The 21153-nt window shown below is 36.6% G+C and overlaps 1 protein-coding gene across 1 annotated transcript in view; it reads left to right on the top strand.

The window, feature by feature from the left end:
• LOC126174871 (dual oxidase) overlaps window positions 1-20458 on the top strand; it is a 557146-nt gene extending 536688 nt beyond the window's left edge. Inside the window, exons 18-22 of the mRNA XM_049921282.1 lie at window positions 6616-6912; window positions 15635-15799; window positions 17254-17409; window positions 17806-17934; window positions 18406-20458. Coding sequence (XP_049777239.1) covers window positions 6616-6912; window positions 15635-15799; window positions 17254-17409; window positions 17806-17934; window positions 18406-18534 — 876 coding nt within the window. The 3' untranslated portion in view covers window positions 18535-20458. The remainder of the gene's footprint in view (window positions 1-6615; window positions 6913-15634; window positions 15800-17253; window positions 17410-17805; window positions 17935-18405) is intronic.
• Window positions 20459-21153: the final 695 nt, after the last annotated feature.

Genomic DNA, 21153 nt, shown 5'->3' with positions numbered 1-21153 from the left:
TAAAGGTGATGTTCTTTACAGGAAATGCTCAATATGTCCACCTTCATTCCTCAACAATAGCTGTAGTCGAGGAATAATGTTGTGAACAGTACTGTAAAGCATGTCCGGAGTTATGGTGAGGCATTGGCGTTGGATGTTGTCTTTCAGCATCCCTAGAGAAGACGGTTGATCACGATACACTTGCAACTTCAGGTAACCCCAAAGCCAATAATTGCACCAACTGAGGTCTGGGTAAACATCGTATGTTCCAGCAGGTGTTTATCAGCCAGACTGGAGATGATGCAATTCTGTAACATATCGGCGTACCTCTCACCCGCCACGGTAGCAGTTACAAAACCAGAACCGTGCATTTCCTCGAAGAAAAAAGGCCTGATAACGGTAGATGTGGTAAATCCAACCCATACCGTGAATTTCTCGTCTTGCAATGGACGGTTCTAGGATTTTTGGTAGCCCAAATTCTGCAGTTGTGGGCATTGACAGACCCTCGAAACGTGAAATGAGCTTTGTCAGTCCACAACATGTTACTCAGCCAATCGTCATCTTCTGCCATCTTTTGAAACGCCCACACCGCAAATGCCCTCCACTTCACTAAATCGCCAGGTAACAGTTCATGATGCCGATGAATTTTGTATGGATAGCATTGGAAAGTACACCTAAGTGCCAACCAAACAGTAGTGTAAATAATGTCGGTACGACGTGCGACTGCACGAGTGCTGACTCCCCTGTGCATAGACGAACCCGCTACAGTCTCCATTTCTTCCTGAACTGTCTCAGCAGCATTACACCTTGTGCTCAGTCGGCCACTACAGGGTCAATCATCTAAACAACCCGTGGCTTCAAACTTCGAAATCATTCTCACCACAGCTGCATTTGTCAACGGTCCTTTACCCATTCGAATCCCCTTCCTATGGTGATAGGATCGTAACGCTGAACTAGCACATTCCCCATTCTGATAATACAGCTTCACTAAAAGCACCTTTTCAGGTAATGTCAACATGCTGTGACTGCTGGTGCATCTGATTCTCTCTCTCATTACAGCTCCTTTTATACACTATTGTCATGCGCAGTCACTGACGTTTTTCTGTGCAGCGCCATCTGTCGGACATTTTGTGAACTTTGTTTTTTTATGTTTCTAATAAAACCCCATGTCATTCCAAGCATGTGTGTCAATTTTTACCTCTCTATCTACATTGTTCTGCGCACAGGCCCAAACATTTTGATTCACATGAGTACGAATGTCAATGGGAATGTTGACAAAGATAGTATGCTATTTCTGTGTAAGTGTGGTAATAACATATTTCACATTCCCTGAACATTCAACATCAAACACTCATCTACAGGCTGAAAACGTTGAGTATAAATGAATTAAGTCAAGTGTAATGCAAAATACACCTTATGTGATGAGCAAAGATGTGAGGGATAAGAAAGAATTGTCACTGTTCAACTGCCATGTTAGCAAGTTGCACCAAAAGAGAACTTTGTCACAGATTTAAATGTAGCTAAAGCCTTGTTGGCATACACATGTTAAACAATGTCAAAATTAGAACAAGAAGATGTGTAAAATAAATTTTAATGTAAAACTCTGTCTCCCAATCTGACTAATGACACAATTGCTGACGAGTTAGTGGAAAATATTACATCTCTTACATATCCAGAAGTATGGCTATGGAGTGTTTTAATATGTAACAACCACACAAAACTATCCCGTATTGAAATTTATTGGAAGAAACCCTAGGAAGTGCAGTCCACCCATCAAGGAGGTAAAGACAATACCCCCACTTCGTCCTTAGTCTGCAACCCTTACCAGACAGAACTGATAGAGGAGACAGAGGTGATCTAAAGAAGAGCAGCATGAGTCATCATGTGCTTGCTTAGTAAGCTCAAAAGCAACAGAGTTATATTAAATGCAACTCCAGCTGCAGTCACTATAAGAGACACATTTATGACTGGATGATTTACTGCTGAAATTTAGAGAGTATGTGTACATAGAGGACTCCACTAATGTGTTTCTTCCACCAACATACACCTCCCAAGAAGACCACGAGGACTAAATGAAGGGATTTGATCTTATCGTAAGTCTCCTAAGTGTTCTTCCCAGCGCACTATTAGCAACTAGAACAGAAATGTGTGAAACGATACTGGTACAAGATGTATGTTCTCTGGTATGCACCATAAGTTGGCTTGTGGAGTATATGTGTAGATGTTACTGATTATTCTCCTTCAGTTTTATAAGAATACAGTTCAGTGGGAAGTACTAGCAGGGTGTCGAGACAAAGAAAAACAGTACACATTTTTCTGGTACGGAAAGACACACATGCTGGCATACATTCGTAAAACGATAGAAAAAGGACCAGAGAGCCTTCAAGATGGTTAAAGAATGTTCATTAAAAAAAGTGAGAAAACATGCTTAACTACACTTTGCTTTTAAGAGTAATTTTTCAGCAGTCTCATTTCTCCTTTGTGAAGACCACAATAATGGGTCAGTTTAATATGAAAAAATTGAACAAAAATAATAAAATTTAGTTGAAACAACATATGTGTAGATGCTTATATAAACTTTTTTCTTTTTCCAGTTTTGCCAGTTTATTAATTCCATAATTACAACCAGTCCTGAAGGCCTACAGAGTTGAGATAAATTGTACCAAGTTTTTAGATTATGTTCAGCTGACAGTTCTGCAAGCACTGAAGTTATACAAAACTAGTAACTGCCCTAATGTAGTGAGATTTTCTTACAGTAAAACAAAAACTAAAGGCAGTTATAGCTGTAAACACAATGAATGTAGACATCCCTTCATGTAAACTGTTAAGCTAATTTAGGTAATCAGAGCAGTAACTTAATATTGAGACCTTTCTCAAGATAAGAGTCACTCTGATCACAGCTTGGGAATTTCAAACTAATAGTAATTTAATGACTTGTGGTATAAGCCATCAACACAACATAGTGAAGATTAGTTGGTGCCTGATTGTTGTGGCTCACTATCCCAGATGGATTCCAATTGAATGACAGCACTAAATTAGGCCAGATTCTTCTAGAAAATCAATGTTAAGGTCACCACACATTAAAGCATCATTGGGAATACCATATTTTGATTTATTTTTTTTTTTTTAGTAAAGAAGGTAAGGTTATGAGGAAAACAGATATGTGATATACATTGCCTGACAAAAAAGTTATGCACCCATTAGTGGAGGAGAAAACAAAATGATACTTCAAGAGTTGAGAGATTATGTGATGTTGCTGCAGTAATTAGGAAACTGAGGCAAATTTAGTAAGGACTTGGCATTATGAGTCTGCTAATCAGTATGACGCTGCACTCCCTCTTCCCTGGATGCATGCTCTGATTCATTTGGGAACAGTATCATAAAGCATTGTAATCTCTCCCAAAGTGAGCTGGCCCATAGCTGTTCTAAATAGTTCTCGATATCCTGGATACTGGCACTGAGGTGGAACTGGCGTCTGCGATGGTCCTATACATTCTATCGTGAACAGATCTGGGAATCTTACTGACCAGAGGAATACCTCAGCATCAAATAGACAATTCATAGAGACATGTGCCATGTGTGGATTAGCACTGTTCTGTTGAAAAATGGGAGCATGTGTTGCATGAGATGTAACACATGAAACCCAGGAAGTTTGTGGCTTACCATTTTGCTGTGAGAGTTACTCAATCACTATCAGCCATGACCTGAAATTATACTTAATGGTTTCCCATACTGACACCAGAAGTAAAACCTCATTGCCTCTCCATAACACTGGACAAATGGAACTACTCCCATTTCACCACCATCCTCACCAACAATGGTCATCCAGGGTAGTGCAGAACTGTGATTCATCAGTGAACACAATATGATACCATTCATCAGTAGTCCATGCTTCCCAGTCAAGGCAGAACTCCAAACGCACCTCTGGTACCACGTGCCACAGAATTTGAATCCCCGCCAGATGTCACGTACATCAAAGATCCGTAGAGGTCTCTGTACTATCGCGCTGTAAGCTGTGGCGGCGCGCACCTCCTGGCCCACATTTAGAGTGAGGGCGTCACAGTGGAACACGTGGTTGCAGCGGCCAATAGTGGCATCCCCGAATAAGTACTTAAGCGCCTGCCTGTTGCTCATCCTGTCAGTCTAACCTCGTGTGCATCTCAGGACTAATCACCTCCCATTAGACAGCGTATTGACTTTCGTGTTGCTTTACGAGTGGACGTGGTTGTCTTGTTTGGTTTGTGAGTTTGTTGTCTGTTTTTGTTTTGTGTCGTAAGGTCCTTCATTGGTCATGTCTGTCCTCTCCCATTGTGTTATTGTTCGTGGGCTGCTCCGTGGGTCCCACCACGTTTCCGTCACTACAACCCCATGACCGTTCTGGTCGCTGTTACAACAGCACCCATTTGTGATGTGGTGTTTACGACATCCTACATATATGACAGCAAATCTCTAGTCTAACTGCTGCTAGTCTGACCAATGGTGTAGGATGCTGAATGTTATAGTATGTCTACTAATTGCCTTTGGGTGGCAGGTGTGGATGTGAATGGGTTCAGTGTGCTTGGTGCACAATCTGATAATCCTTCTGTGTGGTGGTCAGACACAGTTGGCGGGAACCTACACAGCGAATATACCTGCCTTCATTTTCCTGTGATTTCCAACATGAGATATTGCACATTTCAACCAGCCAACAAAATCGAGGCCCACAATAAGGTCCCATTCAACCTCTGTCAGCTGCCAATAATGCTATATCACATGAGTACTTGGCATCTCCATGTCCTTCCCAGTAATCGCTCACCATCTGGTGCTGTTCACACCCATTATATACCCTACCAGGCCTACAATAAAACATGAACAGTACTAATGCACTCTAGTGGCTTTTCTATCTGTCACAGAGTCCTGAAACTCTGATAATTTGCATACCTGCTAATGGTGTGTATGTGTGCAAAGTTATATTGACATCCATCTGTGTGTTTTTGGGTGTTCACATTTTGTTGGGCAGTGTATTTAGTTCCAGAAGGTTTTTACAATCACAGGAGTTTTTTTAGGAAAGTAGTGGTGATTCCAACTATTTTATTAACTTTATAACTCTCACTTCAGGCTGATAGTTCATAGATACATCATCCATGACTAGATGTCAGAAGCAAATATAGCTTTCAACCAGATGTATGTATATTTTTAGATTATTTCTTATGAGAACTTTAATTTCATGATTACAGATGGGCATGAAACTACAGCCTGTGTGCCCTCTATATCCTCACATTCTCTGAAGCAAATTTCATTCAAATTGTACAACATTTATCTCCATCAGTGTTAACATTTTTTTTCATTTGTTCATTTATATTTTCTGCATGTTTTGCTAAATTTTGACAGCCACTCAAGAAATTAAAAAGAATTTCTTCCATGTTTTCTACAGATATATTCATGAACAATATATGTTTTATCTGACCAATGGGAGTTGATGCTTGACAGCTTCTGTCAAGTACATAGTTATAAGCCCAGTTTTCACAGAACACAGAACATGCTGCTGTCTAACTAATTAAGGAGATAATACTACCTTGCACTGGAAACCTCAGGTTGTAGAAAAACTGGAAATCTTTATAATAACTGAATAATAAGTAAAATCTTTGGCTTGTGTATCTGAGTTCTCCATCTAATAACTACAGGTGCGGAAGGCTTTTTTAACTTTTTGCACTGGATCATGTAACTCTTGTCTGTTTCTTACACAAAGATTCAAAGTTTAAGTGAAATTTTTATTCATATATACTATCAATTTTACTGTTTTCACATTTATTTAATAGTTAATTGGAATTTGTCTTTTATTTTAAGACTTGAATACCATTACATAGTGAATTATAGAGCCCATAACATTAAAAATACAAATGTTCTTGAAGATGCCTTTCCATGATGTTTAGTTACCTTTAGAGTACTATTTCCTTTCAACTTTTCCTACAAGACCTACAAATACAAGACAGCATGAAGTAAAATATGAAAAGTGTTCCAGGGTTTGTGAATACCTACAGAAACAGAGAGATGTATTGCTGAATGCTAACCATGCTAAACTGTATTTTTCAGTGCAGTGGCAAATTATTTCATGATATCAGTATATCAGTCACATTTTCTCCATTTGCACAGCTGTTTTAATGATCAACTAAATGAAATATAAATTTGTTTTCCACTATTATTTCTTTTGACAAAATATCCTGAAAGAAATTCAGTTTGTCAGCTCCTCCTTCCAAGTATCACTATCTAATTCTGCCTCACAAAATTTAGTGTGACATGTTGATTGAAACTTCCTAGCAGTTTAAAACTGTGTGCCAGACTGAGACTCAAACTCGGGACCTTTGCCTTGCTCTAGTACTGCACTTGCCCAATAAAGGCAAAAGTCCCGAGTTCAAGTCTCGGTGCAGCACACAATTTTGATCTGACAGGAAGTTTCATATCAGTGCACACTCTGCTGCAGAGTGAAAATCTCATTCTGGAGACATTTTGATGTTCATACACCCCAATATAATTATCAACATTCTGAAACAGCTTGCAACTATTTTTGTGAGTAGGTGTATAAGTTACAGTTTATAACATGAAGAAAATTCAAAAAACTTAAAGCAACACATTATGTGTGGAAACTTTATTTTTCAGGTTGTTAGCCTGAGGACAAAATATATGGCACTTGACATTATTGAGACTGAGCTGCTGCCATCAGATGTCATAAAACTAAAGTTTTACAGGCCACCAAATTTCAAATATTTGTCTGGCCAATGGGTCCGACTCTCTTGTACTGCTTTCAAACCAGAAGAATTCCATTCATTTACATTAACATCAGCTCCACATGAAAACTTTTTATCCTGCCACATAAAAGCACAAGGACCATGGACTTGGAAGCTAAGAAATTACTTTGACCCCTGTAACTTTAATCCTGAAGAAGATCATCCTAAGGTAAAGTTACAAAACTAAATCATAATCTGATTATTTTAAAAATAACCATCATAATTTAATGACAACACTATTTTGTTACTGTTTATGCTAGTTGTGTGTGTTGTGACATTTTTGACTAAATGTAAAGCCACTATCAACAATTTATTTACCTACAGTAACGATGAGATGATTTGGTAACAATTGTGCCACCCTACATCTACATCTCAATGTACACTCTGCAAACCACAGTGAGGTTCTTGGCAGGGGGTATGTCCCATTGTATCAGTTATTAGGGTTTCTTCCTGTCCCATTCCCATATGGAGCACAAGAAGACTTATTGTTTCAATGCCTCTGTCTGTGCAGTAATTATTCTAATCTTATCCTCATGACCCCTATGTGAGTGATACTTAAGACATTGTAGTATATCCCTAGAATAAACATTTAAAGCCAGTTTTTTAAACTTTGTTAATAGACTTTCTTGGGATAGTTTATGTCTGGCTCCAAGAGTCTGCCGTTTCAGTCCCTTCAGTATTTCTGTGACTCTCCCATGGATTAAAGAAACCTTTGATCATTTATGCTGATCTTCTCTGTAAACCTTCAACATCCCCTGTTATAGTCCTATCTGATAGGGGTCCTCCCCAATTGGGTATCATTCTGGAACTGGTCACGTGAGTGATTTGTAAACATTCTCTTCTGTAGACTGATTGCACTTCCCCAATATTCTATCAATAAACTGAAGTCTACCACCTGCCTTACCCATGGCTGAAACTATGTGATCATTGCATTTCATATCCCTAAAAAGTGATACACCCAGGTATTTGTATGCTGAATCCATTGGAGACTCATTGGTATTATAGTCATAGGATACTACACTTTTTTCATTTTGTAAAGTGCAAAATCTTTCATTTCTGAACATTTACAGCAAGTTGCCAATTTCTATACCACATTGAAATCTTATCAGGATCAAATGAATATTTATGCAGCTTCTCTCAGATTACTGCATCGTCTTCAAAAAGCCTGATTTTACTATTAATATTTTCTGTAAGGGCATTAATATATAACATGACCAGTAAGGTTCCCAATGCACTTCCCAGGTGCAACCTGAAGTTACATCTGATGATGACTCTTCATCCAAGATATCATGCTCGGACTCCTTACCAAAAAGCCCTCAACTCAGTCATCAATTTCATTTGATACCCTGTATGATTATACTTTTGACAATAAGTGTAGGTGCAGTACTGAGTCAAATGCTTTTTAGAAATCAAGAAACACTGCATCTACCTAATTGTTTTGATCCAAAGCTTTGAGTATGTCATACAAGAAAAGTGTGAGTTGGGTTTCTCATGATTGATGTTTTCAAAATCCATGCTGGTTGGCACTGAGTAGATCATTCTGTTCAAGATACCTCATTATATTTGAACTCAGAATATGTTCTAAGATTCTACAACAAGTTAATCTCGAGGATATTGGATGGTAGTTTTGTGGATCAATTCTACTACCCATCTTGTAGATGCGTGTGACTTTTTCCAAGAACTGAGTATGATTTTTGTTCATGGGATCTAAAATAGATTACAGTTGGAAGAGGGGCTAACTCTGCCATAAATTTGGTATAGATTCTGACAGGGATTTCATCAAGGCCTGGAGCTTTCTTCAGTTTTACCTATTTCAGGTGTTTCTCAACACCACTGACATTAATACTTATTTTGTTCACCTTTTCAGTGGTACAAGGATTAAATTGGGGCAATTCTCCTGAATTTTCCTTTGCAAAGGAACATTTGAAAATGGAGTTAAGCATTTCAGCTTTTGATTTGCTGCTCTCAATTTCATTTCCTGTCTCATTCACTAGGGACTGGACACTAACTTTGGTGCCACTAACAATCTTTACATACAACCAAAATTTCCTTGGGGTTTGTGAAATGTCATTTGATAATATTCTGCTGTGGTAGTCACTAAAGGCATTGTGCATTGCTCCCTTGACAGCCAAATGTGTTTCATACAGCATATCTCTATATACAATGAAAGCAATAAAATTTTAACAACAATTTATTAACATTGTAATTCACCAAATAAATAAACAGCAAACACTTAACATGGAAACTCTTATGAATCTCCTGCAAGCCAGAATAAATAAATATTATATTCTCCACAGAGAAAGTAATTTAGAAATACAGTTGGTTACTGCACTTTTTAGCACCACAAACACACACTCAATAACAAAATAATGCCTCACAGAAATATTAAAAGAAACATGGCATTCCAGAATTTACAGCCAATGGCCAGTTATAAGTTTACAGTAAGTGAGGCACCTCAAAATTGTACTTATTATACACAGGATGACAGACTTGAATAGAGGCAAGGTCTACTGAGAATAATAAAAACAATTTTTAGTCAGAATTCACCCACAATGGCCAGTCTCAAGTAAGATATTAAAAACCAGGCTCATGATGATACTATCAAAGATTTTTTTTGTGCCATAAGAAAGAAACTGCCATTATTGGCTACATACAATTAGGCTCAGAACAAGTGCCTTAGAGCAATAATAAACAATAATGGAATAGCGAATATTTGACACTAAGTGGATCTTACATCCCAGGTATTTAATCAAAATCTCTTCTGTCACCAAATTAATAAACTAAGTAAAACACCTTACAGCAACAAGCAAATTAAAAGTTTTAAAAATAAAGAGAAATTCTCAGTAATCAATTAATAAGAAAACAGATTAAGAGTTAATGCTGTTTAATGACAAGGAATGGTAAATACAAAACTCTTAAATTATCTTTCACCCACCGGGACAGGAGAGGGTGTCAGAACAATAGATAACAACAAAAAATAGTGATAGTATCACAAAGGTCGAACTCACCCAGAATGTAGCTCAAACCCATTCAAAAATTACAGTACAAACACAAAAATTTAACTAGGTGTCCAGCTGGTTTAGTAAAAGGAGACAGATACCCTTATTAATCACTGCATTCAGAAATTAAATGGTATATCATGTAGCTCTTTGTTTTGGATTAGTCGTCAATTGAGGGACCTGATAGCAGACATGTAGGACTATGTAGTAAGGCTCCCTTCCAGGCTTCCTCATAATGTATGTACAACAACAACAACAACAACAACAACAACACTTCTGTGCCCCTTGTAACACACACACACACACACACACTACTTGAGGGCTCAGACAAGGACATAAAGTGGAAACCAGCAAGTAAGTTTTAAAAAAATTGTCTTAAGAGCACAACTCACTAGAAGAATAACATGAGAAACTGGCATGAACACCAATGAGGTATGTACCTTCCCTGCCACTGTTAACTAGAGAATTCAGCAAATAACACATGCTTGCTCAAAACAGCTTCAAGTGGCCTAATACAATTAATTAATGAGTTCGCACTCACCCGGATGTATGCAAGGCACAGAAAACACATTTGCAAGGTGCAACTTAACCAGGATGATGGAGGCTTGGGACACGTGTTTAAGAATCTCAAACTGCTACTCGATGATGATGGTAGATGCTCACCATAAAGATTTTAACAGATTTCAGATGAGAAGAAATTATGGGCTAAGTTCCATCAAATGGTTGTGTGGCTAGTGGCTCAAATTCCGACAGGTATCTCAGCACCAACAGTCCTCAAGGCCAGGGTGCCATTTCTATCCCAGAGATCAGCCCTCTGGGAAGGTAAACAAATCTAAAGCAACAAAAAACCATGAACAGCACATTGTGCCTTCAATAAGCCAACTCTCCTAGTGAAAGCCATGAATGGCCACATATTGCCACACTGTGTCACATCACTGTCCCCTGGTGGAAGTGCTTTTACTAGTTACCCAACAACCAGGTAAAGACATTCTGCCATGTGGCTGCAGTCAATATCACACATGCATCACTCAAATACAGCATGCACATGGCTAAAAAGGTATTGAAAAAAAAGTATTGAAACTGGTGGAGAATCTAAGTAGTTGTGGTAAACTGAGTTCACCTATGTGCCTTCATGAGCATGTTTATACTTGTTTTGGACTTATAAAAGGCTATTCAAGATGTGTATGTGACTGTTCAATTATGACATTGCTCTGTTATGTGATATATGGTGATGAACAATAAGCAGTTGAATCAGAGGTTGCTGCTATCAGGACAAGTCAAGCAAGATATTAGCTCTTAGTAAATTTGACTCAAGCAAAATCAGTGAAGGCAGGCACAAGCAGTCCACAATCTCTTAAATCATGTTGATACTTGACTCCCCATAGGCCATTTATAGTGTGGGTGATATGTGATAAATCCTTTGTTTGAAGTAAAACTACTGCCAGGGCTGTCATTTATGGTTAACAAATTGTGCATTATAGGTTTCTGTCAAATAGATAAAACTGTAACAGTATCGATACGCTACAGTGCAGTAAAACGCTAGTCTGCTTAAAACTGGTAGATTGGTAGATTGTAAGATACAAATCTCTACATAAACTTACACAGATCCATTCAAATAGAAAACAAGCTCTCATTGCACAGAATAAAAACCACCAAAATACATTTGCTATCTGCATATTAGAAGACACAAAGATTAGTAACAATTTCAAAATCTGCCATTTGATGCTTAAAATGTGGTATATCACAATGGCTGATGAGCAATGCCACACATTAGTATATGTCAGTTCCGAATTCAAGTACATTGACAAGTATGTGCAATGAGTACTCTTGCTAATCTATCATGATCCAGACCAATACTTGTATCTTCATATAGTGAGTGGTGAAATTGTATCCCTAGTATGCCAACCATTGATCATCAAAGCAAACAGTACAGAAATCTGCTATTAGAGTGTGGTTATTTTTTTATCTGCCATCAGCTCACTTGCACTTTCAGCAAGACCATACATATAAGAGCACCTGCCTGCACCCTCCCCCACCCCCTCATACCCCATCCCCCATCCCCACATGCTTCCAAAGTCATCTGAGTAGAGCCCTGTTTAGTACATCTGAGCTACATGCTGGTGGATGATTCTCTATGTTACATGAGACATAAAATTATCTATCGCAAACCGCTATCATTCAACAGTGGTTTCTGAATAAGAAACCCACTTTGTAATCTTTCCTTACATACACAATGCAGATGGTGTTCCACTCACACTGTATGTTTACATTAAAATGTTAATATTTTGTGTATCCAACCTGTAGAATACTTCATGCCAATGTGACATTTGTTGCATGCCATTTTTATGGTGTTGCAGTTTTAATGCCTAGCAGTGCCATTGTGATTTCTATCCATAGATAGTTAATGACACATTATCATATATTGTTTCAAAGTCTGTGAACACTACAAGGAGATACTTATTTCTCTAAAGCCATGAAATATAGTTTTTTAAATGTATAATTTCATAAACTCTACCTTTGCTTTTTATGAAGCCTAACCTGCATTCTCAGTATTTTATTATTACTTTTGTGCCTTCATTAAACTATTTTTATCATTATATCTAGTACTTCATTTGGTACAGGAGCAGTGGTATTACTCTGTATCACTCAGCATCCATCATTCTCATTTGATTTATGTATAGGGAAATCAGTCATGTCCAATATCTGTTCAGAAGTTAAAGTACAGGGTGTCCCACTCAAACCTCCCTGATTTCAAGGACCCAGGACAGAAAAACCACAGTGGATATGACAATGAAAAATGCACCACATTGTAGAGCATCTCAAAGAATTTACATTCCTCCATCAGAACTGCCAAATATCCTCACAAGAGTGCAACATGGTCACATGAAGTGAAAATGGCGACTCCACAGCAGTGCACGCAAATAGTGGTGTGGTTTGCAGAAACAAAATTGCCGATTACTGTGCAAATAAATTATTGCTGTGTGTGTGAATGTGATCCACCTGATGTAAAAACAATTAAGAAATGGTATAGGAAGTTTCTGGCAACAGGAAGTGTTCTGAAACATTCTGGTGGTGCATGATACGGAGTTTCAGAAGAGACAGTGGAGGACATCAGACAAATGTTTCTCAGAATCCCACGTAAGTAAATTCATCAAGCATCTCAGCAACTTGATGTACCTCAATCAACATTGCATCATGTAGTTCACCAGCGTCTTCGTATGTGTGCTCACAAAGTGCAAATTCTGCAACATCTGATGCTGAATGACAAAGCATGCCAACAACCATTTGCTGCAGATATGCTGCAGTGTATTGGTATGGATGCCAGCTTCCTGGAAAGACGTTTATTCTCAGCCAGTTTCCTGGAAAGATGTTTATTCTCAGATGAGGCGACCTTTCATCTATCAGGAAGGGTTAATATGCATAATGTTTGGATTTGGAGTTTGAAAAATATGCACGTTGTCATTGAACATGTTCATGATAGCCCTAAACTAAACATCTGGTGTGGGGTAATGGGGACCGTTCTTCTTTGCAGAACAAACAGTGAATGGGTCAGTGTATCTGGACATGTTGGAGCAGTTTGTGTACCCTCAGATGCAAGACTTGCAACCCAACATCATTTTTCAACAAGATGGAGCTCCACTGCATTGCTCAACAGCTGTTTGCAAGTTCCTAGATAGGAAATTTCCCAGTCATTGGATCAGACGCAGAGGACTCGTTGCCTGGCCACCACATTCATACAACATTATGTCACTTGATTTCTTCATATGGGGATTCATGAAGCACCGCGTGTCTGCGACCAAAGTGGACGATATTCCTACATTGTGATGTTGCATCACTAATTCGATTGCAATAATAACAGAAGAAATGTTACAAAGAACTTGGCAAGAAATTGAATATAGACTCAATATTCTTCATGCTACAAATGGTTCACGTGTAGAGGTGTATTGATAATAAATAAATAAATTCTTTGAGATGCTCTACAATGTGGTGCTTTTTTCATTGTCATATCTACTGTGGCTTCCCCCCCCCCCCCCCCCCTGGTTCTTTGAAATCAAAGAGGTTCGAGTGGGACATCCTGTAGTTTTACTATAGCTTTCTTATCATTTGATAATGTCTGTCAAGAGATTTAGATGGTGATCGGTACATATTTAGAATATTTGTCACATATATATTATTACAGTGCCTTTGTTTCTTTCCAGGCAACATGATTACATTCTATCAATTCTTCCAGTAACTGCAAAATATGGACCAGTGTCATCCACTTTATAAAAATTTATAGGAATTTTAGGCCTGAGCCAGCTGTGCTACTGTTACATTGATGTTTCTGATGTTATAGTCTGTTGCACCATTTTACTCATTTTGCTGTTGCTATCTCCTTCTCTTATTGTTCAGTTTGTATGAGAAATCATTCTGGTCCACTGGCTATTATTGGTATGGAATCTATGTTACAGGCATCACTCTGTCTCTGTCAAATATCTTGTGTGATCCATTCATAAGTGTTGCTGGATTCATCCTGTTCATGTTTTCATTGTTATAGTATATGCTGTCCTATTCAGTGACAATTAATATTAAATGTCTGCTCTCATAACTATACTACACCACTGTAAATAACTAAAAAACCATTATCAAAAGTAGCAGCTTCCTTTCTAATTTAGTTGATTAAATTTATCTGGCACAAGTATGAATTTCATTAAGCACTAGGGGCCTACAATGATATTTTATTGTTAATACACTATACAAGTCAAGTCTCTCATATTTTTTAAATGTATATATGACTGTTACACAACCATGAGGATTCTCTTTTATGATGGGATCTGCAGAATTGAATGAATGAATGAATGAATGAATGTCATCCAGAGTAATAAGCATATGTATGAGACTCTTAAAACATAGAAATAGATCAACAGCAAGAGACTACTAAAATTAGAATATCAGGAACCTTCATTTTTAAGTAGTAGCTTTTCTGCAAATTTGTGAAGACGCTATCCAGCCTTACTAAATGTTGGGTATGTGTGGGAAATGTCACTGGTAAATAACATAAGCTATGTATTAATTATGGTCATTTCCTGTTAATGTACTTTACAGAAACAGTTTACCATCTCTCTGTACCTATCTGACTAACTCTAGAACACCTGTGGTGAAACAGTCATTTTGAAACCTCAATTTGTAACTTTGGAAAAATCCATAGAATTCAGTAAGTATTTCATGTATCTCTCAGTATGAAAACAGTGACAACTTTTTGATTATTTTGGTTTTGAATTTCTTTTTTCTTGTATTTTTAATTTCATTTATAATTTTTTATATTAAATAACTACAGTGCTCATAATGCAATTTCAATCTTCATTTATTATTAAATCTCTGATTACAGTATTTTCTTTACCACAGAAATCTCTAAATCCCTTTTACTCGTGTTAGTTTTGACCTACAAGAAAACTAGGTTCAAAACAATTGAAAAACAAGTTTTCCCACTCACATCTAAATTCTTTTGATGTTGATGTGCACTTCTGATAGAATGTAATAATTGAACATGAGAATAACTGTTGACACTGGCATATGTCACAAAAATTAGTGTTATTAGGTTCCATTTTTATCACTCATTTTTAATAACCATAATTAATTTCTTATGAGAATGTAAGAAAAATATACTTTGAAAGCTTTACTGTCATTATCATCTTCCATGCGTTACACTTGTATGTATATGTTCATTATATGTTGTCCTACATAGCCTTTCACAGTATGGTATGCTATGCTATTTTGTGTATGAGGGGTGAGGTATTGAGTGCACATGTTTGTTAAGAAGTTATTTTGCCATTTGTCCATTATTGTCAGCAAACATTCTGTCTATTTTTAATCAAACCTTTAGTAAAAAAACTGCAACTTCTGTTTTTACAGATTCGTCTTGAGGGACCTTTTGGAGGTGGAAATCAAGATTGGTATAAATTTGAAGTGGCTGTTATGGTAGGAGGTGGCATAGGAGTAACTCCATATGCATCTATTCTAAATGACCTTGTCTTTGGTACATCCACCAACAGATATTCTGGTGTTGCATGCAAAAAGGTAATAGCTGGATTATATAAAAATTTGAATCTATGTGTTTAAGCAAACAGCTATTTATAAGGGGTGTTCAAAAAAAATGAGCCAGAGGCATAATTACAGAAACCATGTTAGAAGTACTAACTGTGGCTGTTGAGGCCCTTGTCCCACTGTGACACAAGGCGGTGAATCGTCATCTTATAAAATTCCCGGGACTGCGATGTTAACCAGTTCTGCATGTACAGCTGGACGTCATCATCTGAGGTGAATCATTTGCCCCTCAGAGTCTTTTTAAGGGGACCAAAAATGATTCACTTCTGATTCACTTCCTGCAGCATAGGACAAAATTGAATGCCCAATGTTACTCACAAACCTTGACCACCCTTCACCAAGTGATCAAATCAAAATGACCAGGCAATCTCACCCGTGGGGTCATTCTGCTCCATGACAATGCAAAGCCTCATACGGCCAACACAGTCGCAGCACTCTTACAGAAATTCAAATGGAAGGTTCTCGGCCTCCCTCCATTCAGTTCAGGCCTCTCTCCCTGTGATTAAGTCATTTTTGGTCCCCTAAAAAAGGCTCTGATGGGCACATGATTCACCTCAGACGACAACATCCAGCTTTATGTGCGGAACTGGTTAACATTGCAGCCCCAGGAATTTTGTGAGACAGCCATTCACTGCCCTGTGTAACAGTGGGACAAGTGTCTCAACAGCCAGGGTCAATACTTCTAATATACAGGTACTGGTTTCTGTAATTATGCCTCTGGCACATTTCTTTTTGAACGCCTCTTATAATACAACACAGCAAGAAACAGCAGCGTTTTTTCAAAGTAGTATATTTTCTTCTAACTTATCATGTAACATTTAACTAGCATAAGTACAAATAGTGTTGAGCAGCCTAGTGCTAGTAAATATTAGTGTTCACAGTATACAGATGAAGTTGAGTCACAGACAGGCACAACAAAAATACTGCTATACATGTGAGCTTTCAGCCTAAAGGCCTTCTTCTGATGCAGAAAGCTCACATAAGCCTCAGTGGTCAGATACAATGGTGTGTGTGTGTGTGTGTGTGTGTGTGTGTGTGTGTGTGTGTGTGTGAAAATTGTGCTTGCATGAATTTTTGTGTTTTTTCTAGATTAGAAGAAGGCCTTTTGGCCAAAAGCTCGTATGTATAGCAGTCTTTTTGTTGTGCCTCTCTGCAAATGGGCTTCATCTCTATATGCTGAGTAGCAATCTATTCTTTCCATAACACTGCCATTATTCTATCCTGGATTTTCCATGGTTTAATTATTAATAAAGTGTAGATACATTTCTATGAGTTTCTTTCCCTTTGTTAATGTATTACTTGATTTCTTCCATAGTCCTGAAATTTACCCTTCTATATGGATTTACAGAACATAATGTACAAATCAAAATAACTGATAATTCCAAACTGTCTGAAGAAGTCATTAACAAATTATTTACTTTTTTCAGGTATATTTCTTGTGGATCTGTCCTTCACATCGACATTTTGAATGGTTCATTGAAGTGTTGCGAGATGTCGAGAAGAAGGATGTAACAAATGTTTTAGAGATACACATCTTCATTACACAATTCTTCCACAAGTTTGACCTAAGGACTACAATGCTGGTAAGACAGAATTAAGGTTCTTTAAAAGTCTACATGTTATCACTTACCTATAATAAGCTAACATTCATTGCCACTGAAAACTTTGACAAGATTTTTAGCTGAAACAGTGTAACAAAATGTACCAAGATTGAAGGCATTAGCTGCAAGTTTCAGAAGTATCATAGTACCTCAGGCTTACAGCCAAGCAAAATGGAGTTCAAACAAATTGAAACAGTGGGAAGCCCAAGTTAATTTTAGTCAATCATTTTGTAATGGGACTGTTACTGTATATTGCAATAAAATCTGAATTTTATTGTATATTTACAAAGTCTGGCATAGCAGGAGATTTAAAACTACAGATAGTTATTATTACATTCTTTCCATACTCACTAATACATTGTGACAAATCTCTTACAGTACATTTGTGAGAATCACTTCCAGAGACTCTCAAAAATGAGCATGTTCACGGGACTGAAAGCTATAAATCATTTTGGTCGACCAGACATGTCATCTTTCCTCAAGTTTGTGCAGAAGAAGCATAGCTATGTGAGTACAATAATAAATTTGCCACTTAGTATTATGTGTATTACATATATTCAAACTCCCTATTTTATGTCTAAAGGAAGTACACAGTACATCACACCAACATCTTTACTTTATAATACATCTATTTGTTTTACGTAAATTCTGAAACATATTTTAGATAATAACTCTGTTTCATAGAAATTCATTTTAAACTTCCTTGAATCTTTATTATTACTAACACATATCAGACAAACATGTTCCCCCATAAATCAACTCAGAAATTCACATCTTATTAATACAGAGTTCCAAAAGGTTCAATATCGGATTTTCTGCTACTCGTGATACATGGAGATGCCTTTTTATTTAACACACGATAAGCAGAGTATCTTTATTGTTATCATTAATCTGCAGGATATTGTTGTTGTTGTTTTTATTATTATTATTATTATTATTATTATTATTATCATTTTTTGTATTTTTTTATGTTTCCAGGTAAGTAAGATTGGAGTCTTCAGCTGTGGGCCTCGACCTCTTACAAAGAGCATAATGGCTGCCTGTGAAGAGGTGAATAAAGGTCGCAAATTGCCTTATTTCATCCATCACTTTGAAAATTTTGGATAGTGAACAGAAGTAAGGCATTAGTGTGATTTGAGAATGTGTTACCAAGCTACGTAATTCATTAAAACTGTCATATACAATGTTGCAGAAATTATTTAGAAACATTGTAAAATAGCTGAGTATTGTAGTTCTCACCTTAAGCAAGATAATTTCACAATTTGTGTTTGAGAAGCCATTCTTCTGTCACTGTTATTTATTTTTGTGTGTGAGTTTGTTATTGTAATTCAGTGCTGAAATTGGAGAAAATATTTTGATGAGATGTGTAGGTTACCTTTCACTGTAAGTATTACACATAGAGAATCTCTATGCAGTCCCAGAAGAAGAAAAAATGGTAAAAGTCTTACTTCACTGGATTAAAAATAAATAAAAACAAAGAATTACATCACTCCTTGCTGAGGCTTAGAGGATGTAGATGAGGAGGAGGAGTATATTGGATACATGCTAAAGACTGATTCTATTTTTTACTGAACTATTATTTGATACATAATGGACTAAAGCATGCAGATTTTTATGTATAACAGGCAAATGAAACACTACAAAAGTGAAATGGCAATGATATTAATAGTGTGTAACAAATATATGGTTATTTTCCATGGCAAAATGTCTGTTGTGGCTTTGAAACAGAATTTAATGCCTTTTAGCCAATACAAACTCTTTAATTCAATTTTAATGTAATAAGAGTAGCAATATGATATTACTTTCACTTCTTTTGCCACAAGTTAGATTGCTACATTGCACAGGCCATTTACAGCCATGTCTAAAAACAACTACTGTAGGTATTTTTCCTCTTCAATGGCTCATGTTTCAGTTCCATGTTACCTGATACAACAGTGAGGAATAAGTGACTACACTGCCGAAATAATTTCTATGTCCTATATTCAGTGATTACTGAAGGAAATTTGAGAGTAAATGCTCATGAAAATTCAATGACATGAATTTTATAACAAGAACTTTAGAGTATGTGATTAGTTATTTACTTGTGTATCTTATGGGTGGTGAGATGATAAAAATTTACTCCTTACACATTATGTCTGCTGCAGAACTGAAGTGTTAAGTATCTTAAAAAGTTAAGTAATATTTCATTACTTGCTGAAAACAGAACTTCATTTCTTCATACATTAAACCTTATGCTGAGCAGTATGTGGAAGACCTGTTACGAAAGAACATGATTACCTTTTTAGAATTTCATGCAGGGATCTAAAAACAGCTATTTGTCTGCTTCAGTTTCATAAAAGGAAACGTTTTTCGATTAATTAATCAGGTATAGTTAATATATTTTGCATTTATGTTGACAAAACACATCATGGCCACCACTGATCAGTCTCTAAATAAATATATTTTTGGTTTAATAAGTGATAATGTCATCCAATACATGATTGTTAAATTGTTAAACTTGAACCATCTTCCACAGAAAGAAAGTGAAACTAATTTCTGCATTGTTCCAAATATGTAATAATCAAAGTAATTGAAATCTAAGCTTATACATTAGATAGAGTAAGTTTTATATACAGTAGGTTCACAGTCTGTTATTCTTGCTAGAGTTGTTTCCTACAAGTGCAGAATATTCTGTGAAAAGAGAGGCAGCATGACTATATCAGTATTGTCATAAAATAAATTTTTACTATATTTTTGTATTGAAAGCAGATCTTTGCCATGTAATAGGTGAAACTGCTGTTTGATTAGTGTAACGATTAATGTTCCTGACTCTGTTGTGTAAGGCTGGAGATCAGTATTCTGGTGTGAATGAGGTAGTAGGATAGGAATCAACTTAATTTATTTATTTCTGTTAATGGTAGAAATGCAGTGATGATGTATTTAAGATAAAAGCATAACCCTGTGTATATGATCATTCTGTAAATATAACATATGTAATTACATTGTTGTAAATAATGTTACATAGTGCAAATAAAATGTGTAAATTACTGAAGTTTTATTTTTTTTTAATATCACAAATGTTATTTACTGTTTTGATAACTAATGATTAAGAGAAGGTATAATTCCGAGTGCTCACAAGATATGTGGGTTCCATTACCAATCAGTAATCAAGAATAGTTCTTAACACTACATTTCACCTACTTCTTCATATCTAAAATCATGTTGTTTATTATAGGTAACTGACTGGGTAGTGAAAGCTATTTTACTGCGCAAAAAAGGTAGTGATATTTTTTAATGAGGAGAGAGAACACATTCATTTTGATTAAACCTTTCACAATGGGTGATCAAAAAGTTTCCATTTGATGGCACTGCTGCAGTGTATATGCAACATAGCATTGCTAACATGCATGCAGTAAATGTGAAAATGTGAACTATGCCAACATTATTACAAATTGTGTCCAAACAGTACCATGTGTTGTTATTCTTTTTTGTCTTCCAAAGAATAAACACTGGTAGACATCCACTGAAGAATGAAGAATGTATATGGGGCAACATGTTATGATAGTAGCACAGGACCTGAAAGAATGCCCATTGTACTCCATTGGTGAATTCTTTAATAGTGACCAAAGTGAATGGACAAACAAATATTGTTTCTATTAAGTATAAATGTCTTAATTTTGTGAATTTTTTAAAAAATGTATATATGTAATTAATCTTGACGCAGTCTGTCCAGTCATGGCTGGTAAA

The sequence above is a fragment of the Schistocerca cancellata genome, chromosome 3 (assembly GCF_023864275.1).
Source record: "Schistocerca cancellata isolate TAMUIC-IGC-003103 chromosome 3, iqSchCanc2.1, whole genome shotgun sequence".
Classification (NCBI taxonomy): Eukaryota; Metazoa; Arthropoda; class Insecta; order Orthoptera; family Acrididae; genus Schistocerca; species Schistocerca cancellata.
The sequence above is the reverse complement of the archived record's forward strand: the minus strand, read 5'-3'. Positions and strand labels throughout refer to the sequence as shown.